This window comes from Stegostoma tigrinum, chromosome 8 (genome assembly GCF_030684315.1).
Source record: "Stegostoma tigrinum isolate sSteTig4 chromosome 8, sSteTig4.hap1, whole genome shotgun sequence".
Taxonomy (NCBI): domain Eukaryota; kingdom Metazoa; phylum Chordata; class Chondrichthyes; order Orectolobiformes; family Stegostomatidae; genus Stegostoma; species Stegostoma tigrinum.
In genome coordinates, this window is record NC_081361.1 from 86,166,374 (window position 1) to 86,191,307 (window position 24,934).

The 24,934-nt window shown below is 43.1% G+C and overlaps 1 protein-coding gene across 7 annotated transcripts in view; it reads left to right on the forward strand.

Annotated features, from left to right (window-relative positions):
• Positions 1-24,934, forward strand: part of evi5a (ecotropic viral integration site 5a) — a 250,125-nt gene that overhangs the window by 111,732 nt on the left and 113,459 nt on the right. For all 7 annotated transcript variants that reach the window (XM_048539047.2, XM_048539050.2, XM_048539051.2 and 4 more), the window contains 2 exons: positions 305-439; positions 3,106-3,246. In XM_048539047.2, the coding sequence (XP_048395004.2) occupies positions 305-439; positions 3,106-3,246 (276 nt within the window). The remainder of the gene's footprint in view (positions 1-304; positions 440-3,105; positions 3,247-24,934) is intronic.

Sequence of the window (24,934 nt, forward strand, 5' to 3'; positions counted from 1 at the left end):
TTATAAAAATTCAGCTGAAATAGATGGCTTAAAGCAATTTTCTTAACTGGTTTGATCCATGTTTACTAAGCTGTAGTTTGTAATTGTTTACTAACACATTTTAATTGTTGCCACTACTGTCACCCAAGTCTGGATTTTAAAGCTTTCGTCAAAGCTTTCACTGGTGTTATTAGCCTGCTTAACTACCATTTCTGAATGTGTTTACAGTCTAAACCCCATAAATGTAAAAGTGATAAAGTTTTGTCTAAAGTGATTTTCAGATACCAACACTGAAATACTTTCATAATGCTGTGTTCTTTTATAGCATAAATGCAACCTACGTTACAGTGAAGATTTTGTTTTGCAATTGGAGACAGAGCTAGTACAGGCAAGATTAAGAGAAGCAGAATCTCAATGTGCACTTAAAGAAATGCAGGACAAAATCTTGGATATAGAAAAGGTACCAGAATTCCTTTCATTTGATTTATGTAAAAAAAGCACAGTAGACATGAATTTTACTCTACCACTAATCAATTGAAGAAATATATTTTCTTATCTTTTTCAAATTCCATTGTGCTAAGACTTGAATGCTAAGTTTGGATGCTAAGATTTCTATTGAAGCACATGCATGCATTAAGTAAGTAATAATACTTTTCAGTCAAACCCAACAATACAGAATAATGGAGATTACAAAGTGTGGAGCTGGATGAACACAGCAGGCCAAGCGGCATCAGTGGAGCAGGAAGGCTGACATTTCGGGCCTAGACCCTTCTTCAGAAATGTCAGGCCGGAAATGTCAGCTTCCCTGCTCCTTTGCTACTTGGCGTGCTGTGTTCATCAAGCTCTACACCTTGTTATCTCAGATTCTCCACAAACTGCAGTTCCTGCTATCTCTGAATACAGAATACAGAATGATATTTGTTATAGCATTTTTGAATTGTATGATTTCTCATTTTGCATATCCTGAAAACTATTAATCCAGCCTCCGAACTGTCCTTGGAGACACTAAACTTAAACAGAGAGCCCGATTTATTTTCTGGAGGTTCTTCAGAGTATGCACTCATCTGTCCATAACTAGCTTACCACATTTCTGTTAACAAAGTGTTTGCAGGGCTTTTAGCCTTTGGTGTGGAAGTTGAAGACTCTACCATCAACTTATTAAGCTGTTATCATATCTTGACGAGCCTGTCAGTACCAAACTGCCATATCGCTGCAAGGAATATTGTGAGAGCATTGATCCTATGATAATCTCCTGCTATGCCAAAAGAGACTTGCAGTTGATGAGGAATTCTCTACCACAAGTTGTGGAGGCAAGATCACTAAACTAATTTAAGAGGAGTTTATGGTTTTTCTTTGAAAGAGCATGGAATTGAGGGTGATGAGGAGCTGCACAACAGAGGAATCAAGACTTGGGCAGACCGGCAGCCTTGTTTAACTCTGGTGTTCACTGAGATGGAGGTTTATGGCTGTTCCTATGTGTAGGAATCATGGCTTGCAAATCATTATGGAGTAGGCCAAGATTACAGTATGATAGTGAACAGATTTTTAAAAAAATGTTGGTAGAGGAGTACATATTGACCGAGAGACCAGAGGTAACTCACTTGCCATTCTTTGACATAAGGATTTTTATTTAATATTTTGAGGAGTGGACAATTTAGAATTTCATTTGAAGGCATCACCTCTAAAAGTGCTATACTTCCTTGGAGCATTAGTGAGACTTTTATGCTCCAGTCTCTAGATTTAATTTCTGGGACTGGGACTTGACTAGGATTTATGACTCAAAGTTGAGAAAAGGTGACAGTGATACTACTGAGCCACAGCAGAATGCTGAGGAAGTACAGAAAATGGATCATCTGAATACAACTACTTTTTGATATTTTTATTTATTCATTGAGTGGAAGGGTCACTGACTGGGACATTTGTTACCCATCCTAGTTGCCCTTGCAAAGGTGGTGGTGAGCTGCTGATATGAGAGATAATGGAAACTGCAGATGCTGGAGAATTCGAGATAACAAAGTGTGGAGCTGGATGAACACAGCAGGCCAAGCAGCATCTTAGGAGCACAAATGTTCTGCCGGTGGAGCCTTGGGGAATTTCTACTGTGTATTTTGTGTAAACAGCATTTTGTAAATGGAATACAGTGATGGCTACTGTGTTTGTGGATGTGGTGGCAATCAGGTAGACTGCTAGATTTGGATGGTGTCAAGTTTCCTGTGTTGTTGGAGCTCCACCCATCCAAGCAAGTGGGGAACATTACATCACACAGCTGACTTATGCCTTTTAAATGATGGGCATGCTTTGGGGAGTCAGAAGGTGAATTACTGCAAGATTACTAGCCTTCTACCTTCTGCAGTCAGTGACTTGTGTGCGGAATTGAAGAGTAGTCATCCAAGTTCCAGGTAGTGACTGTCTGCAACAATGGATCACTTGCTCTTAACATTCAATAAATCCCCCACTAACAATGTCATGGATGTTACCATTGACCAGAAAATAAATCAGACTTTCTTTTTAAGTATAGTGTCTCCAAGAACAGTTCGGAGGCTGGATTAATAGTTTTCAGGATATGCAAGGTGAGAAATCATACAATTCAACAGAAGGCTTTGGATTTGAAATGACATAGAATGTGTTCACAGAAGACTTTGGTCTTTGTGATATTCAGAGTACATTTCAAACTCTCAGGCCTCTGAATACATCAACTGTTGTAGTTCTTCAGAGTATGCACTCATCTGTCCATCACGAGCTTACCAAATTTCTGTTAACAAAGTGTTTGCAGGGCTTTTAGCCTTTGGTGTGGAAGTTGAAGACTCTACCATCAACTTATTAAGCTATTATCATATCTTGACGAGCCTGTCAGTAGCAAACTGCCATATCGCTGCAAGGAATATTGTGAGCAGTATTGATCCTATGATAATCTCCTGCTATGCCTATACGCAGACCTCTGGTCGAACCATTGCATTTATTGCTTTTGTATGTTGTCATGTTGGTGATTGGATGCTGCTTATACCATCTGACTTACTATATGTTTAACTTGTATTGAATTCAGCATCTATGGGCTTCTGGAACAGTACAGTTAGAAATTCTGGCATCATATTGAAAATTTTTTGTTTGAACCAATTTTAATAACAGAGAAACAGTTCCTTGCCTGATGAGAGTAACGTGGCCAGGTTGCAAGAGGAGCTTATAGGGGTGAAACTAAGAGAAGCAGAAGCATTGATGGGCCTCAAAGAACTTCGGCAGCAAGTTAAAGATTTGGAGGATCACTGGCAGGTAAGATGATGTTGAAATTTTGCAAACATTCAGAGAAATGTTTATGGACTTTCCTAAAATAGTTCTTCATATTCTTGCTTTATAACATGGCTCTCTGGCCTCTGCAATAGCTTTAAGTTTGACATTGCACAGTACTTATTTAAGTCTGTGGTAGTTTATTCTTGCACATTACTTTATCTCCAGAGTACTGATCAATCAGATGCTGCAGGTTGTGCATTGTCATATCAGATATCAGAATGTTTACATTAACTTAACATCCCAGTAGAGACAAAAACTCCACCCACCCCGACCCGCCACAGACTTCCCCAAGCATGCCCTCATTGCATAGTTTTCACACTTACTGCAGTATACTGTTTGAATCGCTCAATTTTACCACCATTTTAGCAAAGCAGAATTTGTTTCAACTAAGATAATAAAGTGTGAAGCTGGATGAACACAGCAGGACAAGCAGCATCTCAGAAGCACGAAAGCTGGCGTTTCGGGCCTAGACCCTTCATCAGAGAGGGGGATGGGGAGATGGAACTGGAATGAATAGGGAGAGAGGGGGAGGCGGACCGAAGATGGAGAGAAAAGAAGATAGGTGGAGAGGAGAGTGTAGGTGGGGAGGTAGGGAGGGGATAGGTCAGTCCAGGGAAGACGGACTGGTCAAGGAGGTGGGATGAGGTTAGTAGGTAGGAAATGGAGGTGCGGCTTGGGGTGGGAGGAAGGGATGGGTGAGAGGAAGAACAGGTTAGGGAGGCGACAGGCTGGGCTGGTTTTGGGATGCAATGGGGGGAGGGGAAGAGCTGGACTGGTTGTGTGGTGCAGTGGGGGGAGGGGACGAACTGGGCTGGTTTTGGGATGCGGTGGGGCAAGGGGAGATTTTGAAACTGGTGAAGTCCACATTGATACCATTGGGCTGCAGGGTTCCCAAGCGGAATATGAGTTGCTGTTCCTGCAACCTTCGGGTGGCATCATCGTGGCACTGCAGGAGGCCCATGATGGACGTGTCATCTAAAGAATGGGAGGGGGAGTTGAAATGGTTCACGACTGGGAGTTGCAGTTGTTTATCGCGAACCGAGCGGAGGTGTTCTGCAAAGTGGTCCCCAAGCCTCCGCTTGGTTTCCCCAATGTAGAGGAAGCCACACTGGGTACAATGGATGCTGTATACCACATTGGCAGATGTGCAGGTGAATCTCTGCTTAATATGGAAGTCATCGTGGGGCCTGGGGTAGGGGTGAGGGAGGTGGTGTGGGGGCAAGTGTAGCATTTCCTGCGGTTGCAGGGGAAGGTGCCGGGTGTGGTGGGGTTGGAGGGCAGTGTGGAGCAAACAAGGGAGTCACGGAGAGAGTGGTCTCTCCAGAAAGCAGACAAGGGTGGGCATGTCCATTTCAAGCCCACCGACCAGGCAACCAGCTGGTAACTGATGTCCATTTCAAGCCCTCCAACTCCCACAGCTACCTAGAATACACCTCCTCCCACCCACCCTCCTGCAAAAATTCCTTCCCCTATTCCCAATTCCTCCACCTCCACCGCATCTGCTCCCACGATGAGACATTCCACTCCCACACATCCCAGATGTCCAAGTTCTTCAAGGACCGCAACATTTCCCCCACAGTGGTCGAGAACGCCCTTGACCGCGTTTCCCGCAACCCGCCCCCGCCACAACTGCCCTAAGACGATCCCCCTCGTTCTCACACACCACCCCACCAACCTCCGGATACAACGCATCATCCTCCGACACTTCCGCCATCTACAATCCGACCCCACCACCCAAGACATTTTTCCATCCCCACCCTTGTCTGCTTGGAATCAATGTGAACTTCACCAGCTTCAAAATCTCCACTTCCCCCACCGCATCCCAAAACCAGCCCAGTTTGTCCCCTCCCCCCACTGCACCACACAACCAGTCCAGCTCTTCCCCTCCCCCTACTGCATCTCAAAACCAGCCCAGCCTGTCTCTGCCTCCCTAACCTGTTCTTCCTCTCACCCATCCCTTCCTCCCACCCCAAGCCGCACCTCCATTTCCTACCTACTAACCTCATCCCACCTCCTTGACCTGTCCGTCTTCCCTGGACTGACCTATCCCCTCCCTACCTCCCCACCTATACTCTCCTCTCCACCTATCTTCTTTTCTCTCCATCTTTGGTCTGCCTCCCCCCTCTCCCTATTCATTCCAGTTCCGTCTCCCCATCCCCCTCTCTGATGAAGGGTCTAGGCCCGAAACGTCAGCTTTTGTGCTCATGAGATGCTGCTTGTCCTGCTGTGTTCATCCAGCCTCACATTTTATTATCTTGGATTCTCCAGCATCTGCAGTTCCCATTATCACATCATTTGTTTCAACTAGTTTTGCAACTTTCATTCAATAGCTATCATCTCCTACAATTGTATTCAAATTTTCCCCTTTATCTTGCAAAGTGGGAAAAGAAGATCACAAAGCTCGTGCTACCAAAATTAATAAAGATCTAGTGTTAAAATTACACCAAAAAAACAGAGCTTTCAGTGAAGTCTAGTTCATAACTTAGTAAAAAAAACTTGACTGAAAAGCAGGGGAAAACTTCAGAAAGGAAGTAAGTTAGTACTTCTTTTTTTAATTATCTTGGGATGTGGGCTCCTCTGGCTAGGTTGGGGGTTCACCACACGGACCTAGAATTACATGTAAACCAGACCAGGTAAGGTTGGCATGTTTCCTTCCCTGAAGGATCTTGGTGAACAAGTTGTGTTTTTACAATAATCATCAGTGGTTATGTGGTCACCACTACATTAACTTTTCATTCCAGATTTTTATTGATGTGTTGGGAATAGATTAATGGGCAAAATGAGATGTAAACTTTGAAATCTTTTTTATAAGCATGTAGATACACAGTTTGCCTAATGTCACTGGTTAGGAAATTAATCTAGAACAAAATTAATTGACATTTGATCAAGTATGGGTGACAAATTGAAAGCCAGCAAGGAATCGTTAACAGCAAATAGTGTTTGACAAACCTGATGCAGTTGAAATAACAGTGAGGGTTGAAGAGTAGCATGGCTGATGTTATGTGCACTTACTTTCTGAAGGCACTTAATACAGCATCATGTTATTGACTTGTTAACAAATTGCAGCTCATGGGCTTAATGAGGCAGTGGATGCAGTCACGCAAAAAGTGAACAAGGGACTGAAATGGAATAGTGGCAAATAGCTGTTTTGCAAACTGGAGCGAAGAGTGGCGACCACATAGTGAGCAGCAAATAGTATACGCCAACTTGAATTAATGTTTATGGAATGAGTGCCTAGGTCCTTGGGAGGAAGTTATGTTAAACCTTTATAAGGGCCCTAACCAGATTGCTGTGTCCAGTTCTGGACACTACTGTTTAAGAATTGCCTCGAGTTTAATGTGAGTACACTGATTTGGTATCGAGAATGAAAGGCTTGTAACATTAGGATACCAGAGAAAGTGCAATTGTTCTCTTTATGCAGAGGAAGTTATGGGGAGAGTTGATAAGGGTACTCAAAATCGTGAAGAGCTCTAACGAACTAAATGAGGAGGAATTCCTCCCAGTGTTAGAAGGGTCACTCACCAGAAGAGGGGCATCCAAGGCAATTGGAATAAGAACTAGATGTGACATGGAAACAAATAGTGAGCTTTGATCATGTGGAATGCCCAAAAGGGTTATCAAAAAAGATTCAATAACTGCTTAGTGGAAACATTTACAGAACTATAGTGAACAGGCAAGAGTGTAGAATTATTTGAATAACTGTTTGAAAAATCAGCTGCAGATATGCTGGACCAAATTGCCTTCTCCTGTGCTGTATCTCCCATTAATTGTCTATACAAAGTACAAATCTGAGTAAGATTTGCGAGGTTTCACACATACTTTGCTGTACAAGTTAGAATTGTTTGTGATATTGATTATTTATTTAAAGCTTTTATAACAACTTAAACCATTTGTACGAAAACAGAAGTTTCTGGAAAAGCTCAGCAGGCCTGGCAGCACCTGTGAAGAGAAAATTAGAGTTAACTTTTTGGTTCTGGTGTAACTCTGATTTTCTCTTCACTGATGCTGCCAGACCTGCTGAGTTTTTCCAGCAACTTCTGTTTTTGTTCCTGATTGACAGCATCCACAGTTCTTTTTGGTTTTTAAACCATTGGAACACTTTTTAACATAGAAAAGTGCCTTAAGGCCCCTCAAACAAAACAAAGTCAGAAAAAAAATTAATGCTGTTGAGATGAAATAATTGATAGCTTGGTCATTGAGCTGTTGGTGATTAAAGGAAGTTGACAAGTAGTAAAGTTTAGGGAAGGAATTCCATGGCACAAGGTTTAACTGATAAGGTACAAACATGTTAACGATGGCTGAAAGAAGTAAGTTCGCAAGTGACCAGAATCTAATAATACAGGTATGAGTCCATGAATGATGAAATTTAAGACTTTAGGACTGAGAATGTAAGGAACTAACATAGGTTAGCAGGTTCAGGGCTTATGATTGGGTAGTTTGGTGTAGCATAGGTGGTTGGCAGCAGAGTCTTTCTTGAGCTTGCTTGCATTTATGGAGTTGGAAGGCTATGCAGGAGACTGTTAGAATGTTTAGATCTAGAAGTGACCTGAATATTTCTGGACAACAAAATGTGAGGCTGGATGAACACAGCAGGCCAAGCAGCATCTCAAGAGCACAAAAGCTGACGTTTCAGGCCTAGACCCTTCAGCTTTTCAGCTGAAACGTCAGCTTTTGTGCTCCTCAGATGCTGCTTGGCCTGCTGTGTTCATCCAGCCTCACATTTTGTTGTCTTGGATTCTCCAGCATCTGCAGTTCCCATTATCTCTGAATATTTCTGGAGATGCTTTGGCCATGATTTCATGGATAACAGTAAAATCGATCAAGAGCAGTCCTGCTGAGTTAGATGAAAGTTGTTTTTTATTCATTTATGGGATGTGGATTTTTTCTGGCTAGGCCAGCCTTCATTACCCACCCCTAACTGAGGCATTTGAAGATGGAGTTGTTCTCTGTATCCAAGGCTGTAGTAAGGTTGAGAGGAGGATGCAAAATCCTGCAAGTTGATCACAGCAATTCAGATTATCATTTGCAGTTTTGATTAAATTTCTTTGCCCAGAATGAAGTTTTATTGAAAGAATTAAAGTGGAGTTGGCAGAAAATTGAGCACACATTTGGGAGGTGATTTCATGTTCAAGCACCAGTGTAAGAAAAACATTATGGACCTTAGAAATACTTGGCATGTCTGGCAGTATCTTTGGATTGAGAACCAGGTTTAAGATTTCAAGTCTCATGTTTCACCAGATAGAAGAAAACATGGAAGTATGTTAAGTTCTCAGAGTTCTCAGCAAGAGGAACAAAAGAGAAAGGCTAAAGATAGTGTATAGGACAGGAGAGATTTTATGTTGAAAGGCCATGAGTAATGGAGCAAGTGAAAACAAAATATGTCCAGAGATGTGACTGACAGGAATCTGAATAACTAACCTGAAATCAGATTGAAGGAAATATTATCAAAAAAGCGGGGAGAAAAAGCAAAGAAAAATGAAACAAAATTAGGGCCTAGGTTAGAATTGAAAAATGTTGAACTCGTAATGATGCCCAGAAGGCTTTAAGATCCCCAGACAAAAGATGAGTTCCTGTTCCTTGAGATTGCATTAAGCTCCATTGGAACACTGAAGCAGGCCAAAGTGAGAGGGGGCAGAGTGGGAATAAGATGTACAATGAAATGATAGGCCATTGGAAGGCCAGGTCAGGATGCTGGTGATTAGAATTATATTGGGATTGCTTCATGGTTGCTGTGTCAAAAATATTGGCTATCCTGGACACGACTGTGTACTGTGAGGTTCAAAAAGGCAACTACGTCACCTTCAAAGGGCAATCTCGATTGGACAGTAAAAGCTGGTGTTGCCAGTGACACCAAACATGTTGATTTTAGAATCAGCCAGTAGGAGGTACACAAGTGTAACTCAATTGGCGCATCAGTCAATACTTTATCAGACAAATCACCTGGCTTCTGTTTGGTACCTTGCACAGCAGGATGAATTAGATCATCAATGTGCAGGTTATATGGTGATTTTTATTTTTAAAATCCTATCACTTCCATGGTCTGTCATGTTAAGTTTCCAACAAGCTACATGTGTGTGATTTTAATAAAATTTAGATACAATATTCTTGTGGTATTTGAGACTGTCACACTTAAGATGTTCCTTTATTTTTTGTTCCCTTTATTCATTCATGGGATGAGGGTGTCGCTGGCCAGGCAGCATTTATTGGCCATCCCCAATTGCCGAGAGGGCAGTTAACAGTCAACCACATTGCTGTGGATCTGAAGTCACATGTAGGCCAGACCAGTTTCCTTCCCTAAAGGACCTTAGTGAACCAGATGGATTTTTCCTCGACAATCGACAATGGATTTGTAGTCATCATTAGAGCCTTAATTCCAGATGTTTATTGAATTCCAGTTCCACCAACTGCTATAGTGGGATTCAAACTCTGGTCCCCAGAACACTGTCTGGGTCTCTTTAATAACAGTCCAGTGACAATGCCACTAGGGTTATTGCCTCCCCATTCTTCAGATGTTCAACTTTTGAGTATCAAGATTTCTTTTACAAAATGGAAAGAATGATATTAGTTTCTTGTTTGATCATCTGACTTTAATATTTGACCTAAAGCGAGTTAGATTCAAGAACATCCATTAATATCAACTCTAATAAACCTATGTATGCATCTCTATAACTTTCCTGCAGGGGGCATCTGGTCGGTGGATTTAAAGCAACAGCCAGGTTAAACAAAGTTGCACCCCAACATCTGGCATATGCTGTATGTTCTGTGGAGCGATTAGTTTATTTTTGAGACAATAACAAAATATTGCAGATGCAGAGTATTGCAGAAATAGTAACCTTAAGTGCTGGAAATATCCAACAGGTTTGTCAGTAACTGTGGAGAGAGAAACAAGTGAATGGCCATGGACATCAGTGTACACTTTGCTTCTGTCTCAACAAGTACTGCTGTATTAGATGAGCTAAGCACCTCTGTAGCTTGAAAGCTGTAATTCTGATCTATAATCTTTGCATCAAACTGCCATAACATTTTTCCATTAAATTTATGACCCTAGTGTTCAACCTTTCTCCCTGCTTTGGAAATAATCACTTACACTGGAGCTATATTGAACACCCATGTTTTTATAATTTACACACGTCAATATGACAACTTGGAAACTGTGTAGGATCTTGGCATATTCTTTGAACATCTATTCACTAATGAACAAGTAATATATAGAAGATAATCTTCTAAAGTTTTAGGTACTATTATTTACTATATTTAATGAACAAAGTAAAAGCATTAGAAGCAATTCCGAGATTTATTAAACTGTTCTCATGAATAGGCAGATTGTCTGTCTAATGAGGAATGTTTGGACAGACTCCTCTTGTTGCCCTTTGAATTTAGAAAAATAAGGGGTTGCTTGGTCGAAACAGAAGAGGCTGAGGGTCCTTGACAGTATGGTTGTGAAAAGGATATTTCCTCTGTGGGAGTATCTAGCACTAGATGCCACTAAGGGGCCACTCGTTTAATTCACAGGTCTGGAAGAATCTTTTGAGAGTTGGGAGTCTTTGTAACTTCTTCGAAAGGCAGTCAGGCAGAGCTAGCTTCTGGATAAACAAGGCTGCAAATGTTGATCAGCGCTGGGTGGAAATATAGGGTGATCAGATCATGCATGATCTCATCAAGTGGTGGAGCAGACGCAAAGGACAAGTGGCCTATGACTTCTCTGAACTCATTTGATTACAGAATTCATTTAAAGCAAATCAGCATAAAAGAAATGTCAAAGCAAATGGAACTGAATAATTTGTGAAATTTGCTAGAGCTCTTGGACCACATTTGGTCTTTCAGCAATAATTTGAACAAAATCATAAATCCTTAGTGTTTTCCTCAGCAAATCATTTAAACGCAGGATATCTCGGTAAACACTCCCTATATTTTAATATTTCAAGTGTATTTCATTTTACTCTACAGTATTGATAAAATGCCAAGGACCCCCAGCAAAACTGAAGTCATTGTGAATTGGGGAAAAGTCTCCACTGGTCGGAGTCATGCCTAGGATAAAGGAAGATGGTTGTGGCTGTTGGAAGTCATTCACTTCAGTCCAAGGCCAGCACCACAGGTGTACTTACTGTAGTATCCTTGGCCATACCATCACCTTCGTTAAGCTTCCTTCCATGATGAGATCAGAAATTAGGATATATGCTTATTAATGCACAGTTATTTAGGAAAATTCATGACTGCTCAGAAAGTGAAGCAGTACATGTCTATATGGAGTGTCCTGGCCACCCGAATCAAGCTGGGACCAAAGTCCTGGTGTACCACATAGCTAGGGCTTTAAAATAAGTAGTGGGGGTTGGGTTCAGTTGTACAGAAAATTATGGGAAGGTTGAATGTTGGAGAAGGGCTAAACAGAACTTATTAAAGCTTCCAGAATAACTAATAGGATAGAGTATGAAAAGGGCTTGGAATCCAACCTCAGGCACAGCATTTAAAGGGGGCAATTACGAGAAGGGGGGCTGGCAACACAGGACTGACAGTGTTGTACTTCAATGTGTGCAATATATGAAACAGGGTAAATAGAACATAGAACATAGAACATAGAACAGTACAGCACAGAACAGGCCCTTCAGCCCACAATGTTGTGCCGACCATTGATCCTCATGGATGCACCCTCAAATTTCTGTGACCATATGCATGTCCAGCAGTCTCTTAAATGACCCCAATGACCTTGCTTCCACAACTGCTGCTGGCAACGCATTCCATGCTCTCACAACTCTCTGCGTAAAGAACCTGCCTCTGACATCCCCTCTATACTTTCCACCAACCAGCTTAAAACTATGACCCCTCGTGCTAGCCATTTCTGCCCTGGGAAATAGTCTCTGGCTATCGACTCTATCTATGCCTCTCATTATCTTGTATACCTCAATTAGGTCCCCTCTCCTCCTCCTTTTCTCCAATGAAAAGAGACCGAGCTCAGTCAACCTCTCTTCATAACATAAGCCCTCCAGTCCAGGCAGCATCCTGGTAAACCTCCTCTGAACCCTCTCCAAAGCATCCACATCTTTCCTATAATAGGGCGCCCAGAACTGGACGCAGTATTCCAAGTGCGGTCTAACCAAAGTTTTATAGAGCTGCAACAAGATCTCACGACTCTTAAACTCAATCCCCCTGTTAATGAAAGCCAAAACACCATATGCTTTCTTAACAACCCTGTCCACTTGGGTGGCCATTTTAAGGGATCTATGTATCTGCACACCAAGATCCCTCTGTTCCTCCACGCTGCCAAGAATCCTATCCTTAATCCTGTACTCAGCTTTCAAATTCGACCTTCCAAAATGCATCACCTCGCATTTATCCAGGTTGAACTCCATCTGCCACCTCTCAGCCCATCTCTGCATCCTGTCAATGTCCCGCTGCAGCCTACAACAGCCCTCTACACTGTCAACGACACCTCCGACCTTTGTGTCGTCTGCAAACTTGCTGACCCATCCTTCAATTCCCTCGTCCAAGTCATTAATAAAAATTACAAACAGTAGAGGCCCAAGGACAGAGCCCTGTGGAACCCCACTCACCACTGACTTCCAGGCAGAATATTTTCCTTCTACTACCACACGCTGTCTTCTGTTGGCCAGCCAATTCTGTATCCAAGCAGCTAAGTTCCCCTGTATCCCATTCCTCCTGACCTTCTGAATGAGCCTTCCATGGGGAACCTTATCAAATGCCTTACTGAAGTCCATATACACCACATCCATAGCTCGACCCTCATCAACCTTACTAGTCACATCCTCAAAAAACTCGATAAGGTTTGTAAGGCATGACCTACCCCTCACAAAGCCGTGTTGACTGTATTTGATCAAGCCATGGTCTTCCAGATGGTCATAAATCTTATCCCTCAGAATCCTTTCTAACACCTTGCAGACGACAGACGTGAGACTTACCGGTCTATAATTGCCGGGGATTTCCCTATTTCCTTTCTTGAAGAGAGGAATTACATTTGCCTCTCTCCAGTCCTCAGGTACGACACCAGTGGAGAGCGAGGATGCAAAGATCTTCGCAAGTGGCGAAGCAATTGCATTTCTCGCTTCCCAAAGCAGCCGAGGACAAATCTGATCCGGGCCTGGCGACTTGTCAATCTTAATGTTTGACAAAATTTTCAGTACATCAGCTTCCTCTATCTCTATCCATTCCAGCATGCACACCTGCTCTTCAAAGGTTTCATTCACTACACAGTTCGATTCTTTCGTAAAGACAGAAGCAAAAAACTCATTTAGGGCTTCCCCTACCTCCTCAGGCTCCACACACAAGTTCCCTATGCTATCCCTGATCGGCCCTACTCTTTCTTTGACCATTCTCTTATTCCTCACGTAAGTGTAAAATGCCTTTGTGTTTTCCCGGATTCCTTCTGCCAAGCCTTTCTCGTGCCCCCTCCTGGCTCTCCTCAGACCATTTTTGAGCTCCTTCCTTGCCTGCATGAGCTGGTAGTGTAATTTAAAATTGGTTGGCATGATGGTATGGCTATCACAGATGCAAGGGGAATCATGGTTGGGAACTAAATATCCAAAGGTATGCACCCTATCAAAAGGACAGACAGACGGGCAGAGGAGATACAGTTGCCTTTGTTTTTATTCATTTTGTGGGCTGTGGGCATCACTGGTTGGTCAGCTTTTTTTGCCTGTTTCTAGTTGCCCTTGAGAAGGTACTGGTGAGCTGCCTTCTGGAACTGCTGCAGTCCACCTGCTGTGGCTTGACCTACAAAGCCAATAGGGAGGGATTTCCAGCATTTTGACCCAGGAACAGTGATATATTTCCAAGTCACGATGGTGAGTGGCTTGGGAGAGGTGTTCCCATATATTTTAAGCTTTTGTTTTTCTGGATGGAAATGGTCGTGGGTTTGGAAAGTGCTGTCTGAGGATCTTTTGGTGAAATTCTGCAGTGCATCTTGTAGATACTACACACTGCTGCTACTGAGCATTGGTAGTGGATGCAGTGCCAAAAGTCAAGCCGGCTACTTTGTCTTGGATGGTGTCAAGCTTCTTGTGTTGTTGGAGCTACACTCATCCAGGCAAATGGAGAGTATTCCATCACACTCCTAACTTATTCCTTGTAGACGGTGGACTGACTTTGAGGAGTCAGGAGATGAGTTACTTGCCACAGTATTCCTAGCTCCTTGTCTGCTGTTGTAGCCACTGTGTTTATTTGGTGAGTCCAGTTGAGTTTCTGGCCAATGATAACTCCCAGGATGTTAGTGGGCTACTCAGTGATGGTAACATGGTTGAATATCAAGAGGCAGTGGTTAGATTGCCTGGTCTTATTGGTTGTAGTCATAGCCTGGCATTTGTGCGGCGTGGATGCTATTTGCCACTTGTTAACCCAAACCTGGATATTGTCCAAATCTTGCTGCATTTGGACACTGACTGTTTCACTGTCCGAGGAGTTGTGAATGGTGCTGAACATTGTCAGAAGTTGGGATGTTCATTGATGACTGCGCATTCTGATGGAGGAAAGGTCATTGATGAAGCAACTGCAGATGTTTGGACCTCAGTACCCTGAGGCACTCCCACAGAGATGCCCTGGATGTCAGATGACTGACCTCCAACAACCATGACCACTTTCTACGTGCCAGGTATGACTAACCACCAGAGAGTTTTTCCCCCAATATCCGTTGATTCCATTCGTTAGGGCTCCATGATGCCACACTCGGTCAAATCTTTATTCATTCACGGGTTGAGGGCATTGCTGGCTAGGCAGCAGTTATTGCTGATCCCTCATTGCTGAGAGGGCAGTTAAGAGTCAACCATATTGCTGTGGGACTGGAGTCATATGTAGGCCAGAACAGTTAAAGATGGCAGTTTCTTTCCCTAAAGGACTTCAGTGAACCAGATGGGCTTTTCCAACAGTCGACAATGGATTCACGGTCATCAGCAGATTTTTAATTCCAGATATTTACTGAATTCAGATTCCACCATCTGCCATGGTGGGATTCGAACCTAGATCCCCAGAATGTTATCCGGGTCTCTGATTTCACAGTCCAGCGATTATTAGCACTAGGCCATCACCTCCCTTCCAGCAGCCTTGATGCCTCTGACACTGTGACCTCACCTGGGGGAGCTCAGCTCTTTTTTCCAGGTTTGAACCAAAGCTGAAATGAGGTCAGGAGCTGAGTGGCCATGGTAGAACCCAAACTGGGCACCACTGAGCAGCTTGTTGCTGAGCAGGTTCTGCTTGAAAGCACTGTTGATGACATGTTTAATCACTTAACTGATGATCGACAGTAGACTGATGGCGTGATGATTGACCGGGTTGAATTTGTCCTGCTTTTTATTTACAGGACATACTTGGGTAATTTCCCACATTTTCGGGTAGATGACAGTGTTGGAGCTATACTGGAACAGTTTGGCATGGAGAGCACAGGTCTTCAGTTGTTATTGCCGGAATTTTGTCAGGGCCCTTAAACTTTGCAGAATCCACTGTCTTCAACTGTTTCTTTGTACCACATGGACTGAATCGGATTGGCTCATGGCTGGTATCTGTAATACTGAGGACCATTGGAGGAGGCAGAGATGAATCATCCAGTGTACACTTTACCTGAAGATTGCTGCAAAAACTTAATCCTTATGTTGTGCACTGATGTGCTAGTCTCTTCCATTATTGTGGATGGCGATATTTGTGGAGTCTTCTCCTGTCAATTATTTTATCATCCACCTGAGTTGGACTATACCCTGGAGTTTTAAAGGAGATCGCTGAGGAGATTGCAGAGGCATTGATGCTGAGCTTTCAGGAATCACTGGAGTCAGGAAGCATTCCAGAGGACTGGATAATGGCTAATGTAACACCCCTGTTTGTGAAGGGATTAGGCAGAAGATGGGTAACTATAGGCTGGTTAGCCTGACCTTCATTATTCGTAAGATTTTAAGAGTCCATTATTGAGGATCAGATTTTGGAATATTTGGATGTGCATGGTAAAATTGGGCTGAGTTAGCACAGTTTTGTCAAGTGGAGGTTCTGCCTGACAAAGGAGATTGGACGTGATCTCTCATGATTTTCAGAAGGCCTTTGGCAAGATGCCGCACAAGAGGTTGCCAACTAAAATAAGAGCTTACGGTGTTAAGGGCAGGTACTGGCATGGATAGCTGAGTGTCTGATTGGGAGAATGCAAAAGGTAGGAATAGTGTGGTTAGGATGGCAACTGATGACTTGTGAAGTTCCACAGGTGACTGTGTTGGGACTACAACTGATCATTTTATACATTAATGAGTTCGATGAAGGAAGTGAGGGTATTGTTGCTAAGTTTGCAGATGGCACAAAGATGATGTGGAGGAGCAGATGGTGTTGAGGAAGCTGGGAAACTGCAGAAGAACTTGGACAGGCTAGGATAGTTGGTAAAGAGGTGGCAGAAGGACTACTATATGGGGAAGTGTGAGGTTGTACACATTGGTCAGAAGAATAGAGATGCAGACTACTTTCCAAACAACAAAAGGCTTCAGAAATCTTAAGCACAAAGAGATTTGGGAATCCTGGTTCAGGATTCACTGCAGGCTCAGTTGGCAGTTCGGAAGGCAAAAGCAATATTAGCAAGAGGGCTAGAATACAAGAGCAGAGATATACTGCTGAGGCTGCTAAGGATCTGGTGGGACCGTATTTGGAATATTGTGAGCAGTTTTGGGCCTTGTGCCTAAGGATTGATGTGTTGGCATAGGAACAATCCAGAGAAGGTTTATGGGGATGAAGGGCTTGTCATATGAGGAGGACACTGAAGACTCTGAATGTGCACTCAATGGAGTTTGGAAATTTGAGGGAGGATCTGATTGTATTCTAAGTTTCAATGAGACCTGAGTAGAGTGGACGTGGGTAAGATATTTCTACTAGTAGGAATGATTTGGATGTGAGGCCACAGCCTCGGAGTGAAGAGCTGACCCTTAAGAACTCAGATGAGGAAGAAGTTCTTCAACCAGAGGGTGGTTAATCTGTGGAACTTAGTGCTGTAGAGGGCTGTCGAGGCCAAGTCATTGAGTGTATTTATGAGGTTCTTGATTAGTAAGGGTATCAAGATTTATTGTGAAGGCAGGCAAATGGGTTTGAGAAATATATCAGCTGTGATGAAAATACGGAGCAGACTCGGTGGGCTCCTAGGTTTGGTTCTTATTATCAGCACCTGAAAAGATTGTCCTTGTCACAAGACTGAAATACAAAAAAAATTCAATCATTGGATAAGGTATTGCTGGCTCGGCTAGTATTTATTACCTGGCTCTCTGGATTAACAGTCGGGCAATAATACCTCAGCCGTTGAGTCTCCTTTTATATGTGACCTTTTTGCATTGCCTCAATATAAACATCTTGGATTCTAAGCTAGATTCTGTCTGGACATCATGGGACGAGCAGCTTCAACCTTAGCAGTTACAAGTCTCTCTCTCTTGCCCTCTCCCTCTCCCTCTCCCTCTCCCTCTCCCTCTCCCTCTCCCTCTCCCTCTCCCTCTCCCTCTCCCTCTCCCTCTCCCTCTCCCTCTCCCACTCCCACTCCCACTCCCACTCCCACTCCCACTCCCTCCTCCCTCCTCCCTCCTCCCTCCTCCCTCCTCCCTCCTCCCTCCTCCCTCTCTCTCCACCCCCTCACTCTGTCTGTATACCCCCCCTCTCTTTTCCTCCTCCTCTCCTCCCCCCCCCCCCCCAACAGTCATCATAGTCATAGCTTTTATAATAAATTGATTTCATTCATCGCTTGTCTGTGACAGCAGCAAGACATGGATAACATCCAGGCTTGAGCAGTTGTGATAAGTTAACATTGCTGCAAGGACAATGACAATCTCTTGCAAGAGGGAACTAACAATCTTCCCCCGTATTCACTGGTATTACCATTGTTAAATCTCCCACTATCAACTGTTACAACTGTAACATGAGAAGTGGTCTAGTAATCAAGCCCACTATTCCACCAACCATATCCAAAATGTAAATGTTTTATTTAGTCATCAAAATGGTTAATTTGTTTTAGTTTACTACCATTATCCAGAATGAAAGAGACATTCACCACATTTCTCTAATAAACTCAAATGACCTGTTCATTGTAAGTCAACTTTGTGTGAAAAAAGTTGGGAAGACTGGTGAACAATGAAGCTGTGATGTGGAATGAAATTGTATGTTCTTAATCCCAAAAAGGACTTCTGTAGGGATGATAAACAAAAGGGCAAATGGGAAAACATCCTAGTGGGAACTCAGAGAATAAAAAAGGAAGACTTATCGTGATCCAGTCAAATTCTTGTCGTCAAGATTGCAATGTTGACCATTGTAGAACTGATAAGGTCTTCAAATTGGACTTCATTTCAAATGAAAGTCAATTCAAATTACCGGTTCAGCTTTGAAGTTAAAGATACAAGTTCCTGCAACTGTCTAAGGTTGCCAGAAATTACTTGACTGGGAGACCTGTGCAGTGTGTCCTGCTGTAAGGTTACTCCTTTTTTCAAGAGAGAGAGGTCTATTAAAGGCTGTGGCTTGCATTCTTTCCACAAAATTAGTTCATCTTTTACAAATAGATGAACCACAGTACACTTCAGCTTTGACTTTACAGTAATAACTGCTGAGCATACACCCCAGAAGTCACTTTTTGTGGAATCCAGAATTTCCAAAAGTTCCACATTCCAGTTCCTCTCATCTGTTAATGTGTTGTATTCCCAGCACAACATACTGTGGGTTATCATTAACCAGAAACTGAAACTGAGCGAGATATATAAATAGTGGGACACAAGACCAGGTAGGAGACCAGGAATTCTGTCGGCAAGTCCTCAACTTCTGACTTCCGAAAACTTGTCAGTCATTTACATGGCATAGATCGGGTGTGTGAGGGAATAACCCTCCATCCTTTGTGTGAAACACATTGAAGAAGGTTGACATCATCCACAGGACTGACACCCCATCCAATGCTGTGGACATTCACTTTCACCTCCACTGATGTACCATGGCAGTACTGTTTGCTAAATGCACATTTGGCAATTCACCAAGGTTCCTTCAGAGACACCTTCCAAAGCCATGTCCATTGCCAGCTACAAAGACAGTAGATGCAGGGAGTGTGCACAACTGTAAGTTCCCTCTGAACCCCATACCACCCTGACTTAGCACTTAATCATTGTTTTGACAATATGCTAAGTGTATGATAACTCCTTGGTTTTCATTTGCTTAATTTTAAATTTTGTATAATGTTATTGCATTATGGACCATTTTATTGATATCACTTGGCACTTTTATTGAACGATAAAGTTTCTAACACTAGAAATCAAGTTATCCCGGTTCTTTAATTAGAGTTGAGAAGGTTGAGGGAAGATCTAATAGAAACTTATACGATAATGTATAGTTTAGAAGGGGTGGCGCTAGGAAGTTGTTTTCGTTAGGTGGGGAGACGAGGACCTGTGGGCACAGCCTTAAAGTTAGAGGGGGTAAATTTAAAACTGAAATGAGACAACATTTCTTCAGCCAGAGAGTGGTAGGCTTGTGGAATTCATTGCCACGGAGTGCAGGGGAGGCCCGGACGTTGGATGCCTTCAAAGCAGAGATCGACAAATTCTTGATCTCAAAAGGAATCAAGGGCTACGGGGAGAGTGTAGGGAAGTGGAGTTGAAATGCCCATCAGCCATGATTTAAATGGCGGAGTGGACTTGATGGGCCGAATGGCCTTACTTCCACTCCTATGTCTTATGGTCTTAATCATGCATAATTTCATGTAAGTGTTCATAACTTGATAAAGCTCTTATAAAATGAATATTGAACATCTTTTCTTGATTTACACAATGTTATCAAAGTACTTTGCTGTTACAATAAATAGTTGGTTCTCTGTTTAACAAGACAGCCCCTGTGCTTTGATTTCTGGGCGAGATCAGTAGCTTCTAAAGATGTTTACATTGTTTTTTGAGAAGGAAGAAAGACTAAAGGAGTTAAGCATTACCTTGTTCAAAGACCAATTTTGAAAGTTGCTTGTCAGAGTCACATATTTCTTCGGTGAATCCTTAGTTCTGATCAGCTTCTTGGTTGGGGGATGAATTGAAGTGTAAGCAAAGAAAGAAACAAAGAAACCTCCAGCACAGGAACAGGCCCTTCGGCCCTCCAAGCCTGTACCAATCAAGATCCTTTGTCTAACCTGTCATCTATTTTCTAATGGTCTGTGTCCATTTGCTCCCTGCCCACTCGTACCTGTCCAAATATATCTTAAAAGACGCTAACGTGTCTGTGTCTACCACCTCCGCTGGCAACGCATTCCAGGCGCCCACCACCCTCTGTGTAAAGAACTTTCCACGCATATCTCCCTTAAACTTTCCTCCTCTCACTTTGAACTCATGACCCCTATTAATTGAGTCCCCCATTCTGGGGGAAAAAGCTTTTTGCTATCCACCCTGTCTATACCCCTCATGATTTTGTAGACCTCAATCAGGTCCCCCTTCAATCTCTGTCTTTCTAATGAAAGTAATCCTAATCTATTCAACCTCTCTTCATAGCTAGCACCCTCCGTACCAGGCAACATCTTGGTGAAGGTCCTCTGCACCATCTCCAAAGCATCCACATCCTTTTGGTAATGTGGCGACCAGAACTGTACACAGCACTCCAAATGTGGCCGAACCAAAGTCCTATACAACTGCAGCATGACCTGCCAACTCTTGTACTCAATACCCCACCCGATGAAGGAACGCATGCCATATGCCACCTTGACCACCCTATTGACTAGTGTTGTCACCTTCAGGGAACAATGGACCTGAACACCCAGATCTCTCTGTTCATCAATTTTCCCTAAGACTTTTCCATTTACTGTATAGTTTGCCCTTGAATTTGATCTTCCAAAATGCATCAACGTGCATTTGCCCGGATTGAACTCCATCTGCCATTTATCTGCCCAACTCTCCAGTCAATCTATATTCTGCTGTAATTTCTGACAGTCCCCTTCACTATCAGCGACTCCACCAATCTTAGTGTCATCAGCAAACTTGCTGATCAGACCACCTACACGTTCCTCCAGATCATTTACATATATCACAAACAACTGTAGTCCCAGCACAGATCCCTGTGGAACACCACTGGTTACAGGTCTCCAATTTGAGAAACTCCCTTCTACTACTAACCTCTGTCTCCTGTTGCCCAGCCAGTTTTTTTAAATCCATCTAGCTAGCACACCCTGGACCCCATGTGACTTCACTTTCTCCATCAGCCTGCCATGGGGAACCTTATCAAATGCCTTACTGAAGTCCATGTATATGACATTTACAGCCTTTCCCTCATCAATCAACTTTGTCACGTCCTCAAAGAATTCTATTAAGTTGGTAAGACGTGACTTTCCCTGTACAAAACCATGTTGCCTATCACTGATAAGCCCTTTTTCTTCCAATTGGGAATAGATCCTATCCCTCTGTATCTTCTCCAGTAGCTTCCCTACCACTGACGTCAGGCTCACCGGTCGATAATTACCTGGATTATCCTTGCTGCCCTTTTTAAACAAGGGGACAACATTAGCAAGCCTCCACTCCTCCGGGACCTCACCCGTATCTAAGGACACTGCAAAGATATCTGTTAGGGCCCCGACTATTTCTTCCCTCGCTTCCCTCAGAAACCTGGGAAAGATCCCATCCGGACCTGGGGACTTGTCCACCTTTAATGTCTTTTAGGATACCTAACACTTCCTCCTTCCTTATGTCAACTTTACCAAGAGTAAGCAAACATCTATCCCTAACCTCAACATCCGTCATGTCCCTCTCCTTGGTGAATACTGATGCATAGTACTCATTAAGAATGTCATCCATTTTCTCTGACTCAGCACATAACTTTCCTTCTTTGTCCTTAAGTGAGCCAATCCTTTCTCTAGTTACCCTCTTGCTCCATATATATGAATAAAAGGCTTTGAGATTTTCCTTAACCATGTTTGCCAGCAATATCTCCTGTCCTCTCTTAGCCCTCTTAATCTCTTTTTTCAGATTCGCTCTACATTTCCGATGATATTCTTGCAAAGCTTTGTCTGTCTTCAGTCGCCTAGACCTCATGCTTCCTTTTTTCTCTTGGCTAGTCTCACAATTTCACCTGTCATCCATGGCTCCCTAATCTTGCCTTTTCTATTCCTCATTTTCACAGGAACATGTCTCTCCTGCAAGCTAATCAACCTCTCCTTAAAAGCCTCCCACGTATCAAATGTGGATTTACCTTCAAACAGTTTCTCCCAATCTACATTCCTCAGATCCTGCCGAATCTTGGTATAGTCGGCCTTCCCCCAGTTTAGTACTCTTCCTTTAGGACCACTCCTATCCTTGTCCATGAGTAGTGTAAAACTTACGGAATTGTGGTCGCTATTTCCAAAGCAGTCCCCTACTGTAATATCAACCACCTGGCCGGGTTCATTCCCCAGCACCAGGTCCAGTATGACCCTTTCCCGAGTTGGACTACATATGTACTGCTCTAGAAAACCCTCCTGGACACACCTTACAAACTCTGCTCTGTCTTGACCCCTCACACTGAGTGAATCCCAGTCAATGTTGGGAAAATTAAAAGCTCCCATCACCACCACCCTGTTTCTCCTACACCTTTCCATTATCTGCTTACATATTTGTACCTCTATCTCACGCTCGCTGTTGGGAGGCCTGTAGTACAGCCCCAGCATTGTTACTGCATCCTTCCTATTTCTGAGTTCTACCCGTATTGCCTCACTGCTTGAGTCCTCCATGGGGCCCTCCTTCAGTGCGGCTGTGATATTGTCTTTGACCATTACTGCAACTCCTCCACCCCTTTTACCTCCCTCTCTATCCCGCCTGAAGCATCGATATCCTGGGACAACTAGTTGCCAATCATGCCCTTCCCTCAACCAAGTCTCAGTAATAGCAATAACATCATAGCTCCAGGTACCGATCCAAGCCCTAAGCTCATCTGCCTTGTCTACTACACTTCTCACATTAAAACAAATGCACCTCAGACCACCTGTCCCTTTGTGTTCATCATCTGCTTCCCGACTACTATTCCCTTTAGTCACACTGACTCCATTATCTAGTTCCCTACAGGCTTTCGTTACTACCTTCTTTCTGTCTAATATTTGCTTCCCATCCCCCTGCCACATTAGTTTAAACCCTCCCCCACAGCATGAGCAAAAGCACCCCCAAGGACATTGGTTCCAGTCCGGTTCAGGTGTAGACCATCCAATTTTTAATAGTCCCACCTTCCCCAATGTCCCAAAAACCTGAACTCCTCCCTCCTACACCATTTCTCAAGCCACACATTCATCCTGGCTATTCTTTTATTTCTGCACTGACTAGCACATGGTACTGGTAGCAATCCTGAGATTACTACCTTTGAGGTCCTACTTTTTAACTTGGCTCCTAACTCCCTAAATTCTGCTTGTAGGACCTCATCCCGTTTTCCGCCTATATTGTTGGTGCCTATATGCACCACGACAACTGGCTGTTCGCCGTCCCCCATCAGAATGTTCTGCAGCCGATGGAAAACATCCCTGACCCGTGCACCAGGGAGGCAACATACCATTCGGGAGTCCTGTTTTCGACCGCAGAATCGCCTATCTACGCCCCTTACAATTGAATCCCCAATGACTATCGACCTTCCACTCTTTTTCCCGCCCTTCTGTACAGCAGAGCCAGCCATGGTGCCGTGAACCTGGCTACTGCTGCCTTCCTCTGGTGAGCCATCTCCCCCAGCAGTATTCAAAATGGAAGTAGTTTCTGTTCTAAGAGTTAGTTGCTATTTTCTGACTAGGACTGTTAGAACAACTAAAGCATTTTGGCTTCCCAACTGCGCAAAACTGTGTAATACTAAATCTTTCTATCAGGAAGAAAGATGGCAAAAAACAAAGGCACTGAATTCAGATTGAGTTCTGCCGTCCATCTTCAGAGTCTTACAGCCTATTAATTACATGTAAAATATTGCTGTTATAATTTAGGCAGAAAGCTGATGAGAATGAAGGGAATCCATTAAATTCTTTGACATATGCTATTAAATTGCGCCAGTTTCCTCCATGTTTGGGTGGAGTATTTATAAATTTTGAAATTATCACGTTTCAGGCTCATGATCCTAGTCTGACATCAAAATTAGATGCCAATGTTGGAAATAAACACGTATATCATATGAAAAAGGACTGGTCAATGTTTCAGTCATGACACTTTATTGGATTAGGGAGAGGGTTAAGAAATTGTCCTGAATGTGAACCGGCAGGAAAACAAATGGGTATATGTAAAACTCAGTGGAAAAATACAAACTGTTTTGCTGAAAGTTAGGTTTTGGTAAAAACCCCAGTTGTCATTCAGATTTCTGTGTCATCACGGCAGGTAATATTTGTTTTAAAATACTGGATTTGATTATAAACATACTTAGTGAACGATCAAATGATGAATCACCATATCCCTTTGTGAACTGAGACTTAACCAATTATAGTATTGACAAAAATGAGAAATAATTGTATTGCTTTGAGTATAATATCAACAAATGTCTTTAAAGTTGACAATTGCAAATAAATTGAAAAATACTCCCAATGGATTAAGTGATGTAGATACTGCCTAAAGTATAGCAAACACATCAGTTTATTCCCTCCTTCACCCTCACCCCTTTTCATCACCCCTTTCACGCCCCCTTCACCTGTCGCTTTTGATCCCCCTTCGCTGCCCCTGACCCCCTCTCTTCACTGCCCCTGACTCTTGAGTTAGCTGTTTCCATATAGGGTAACAGTTAAATTGCTGAT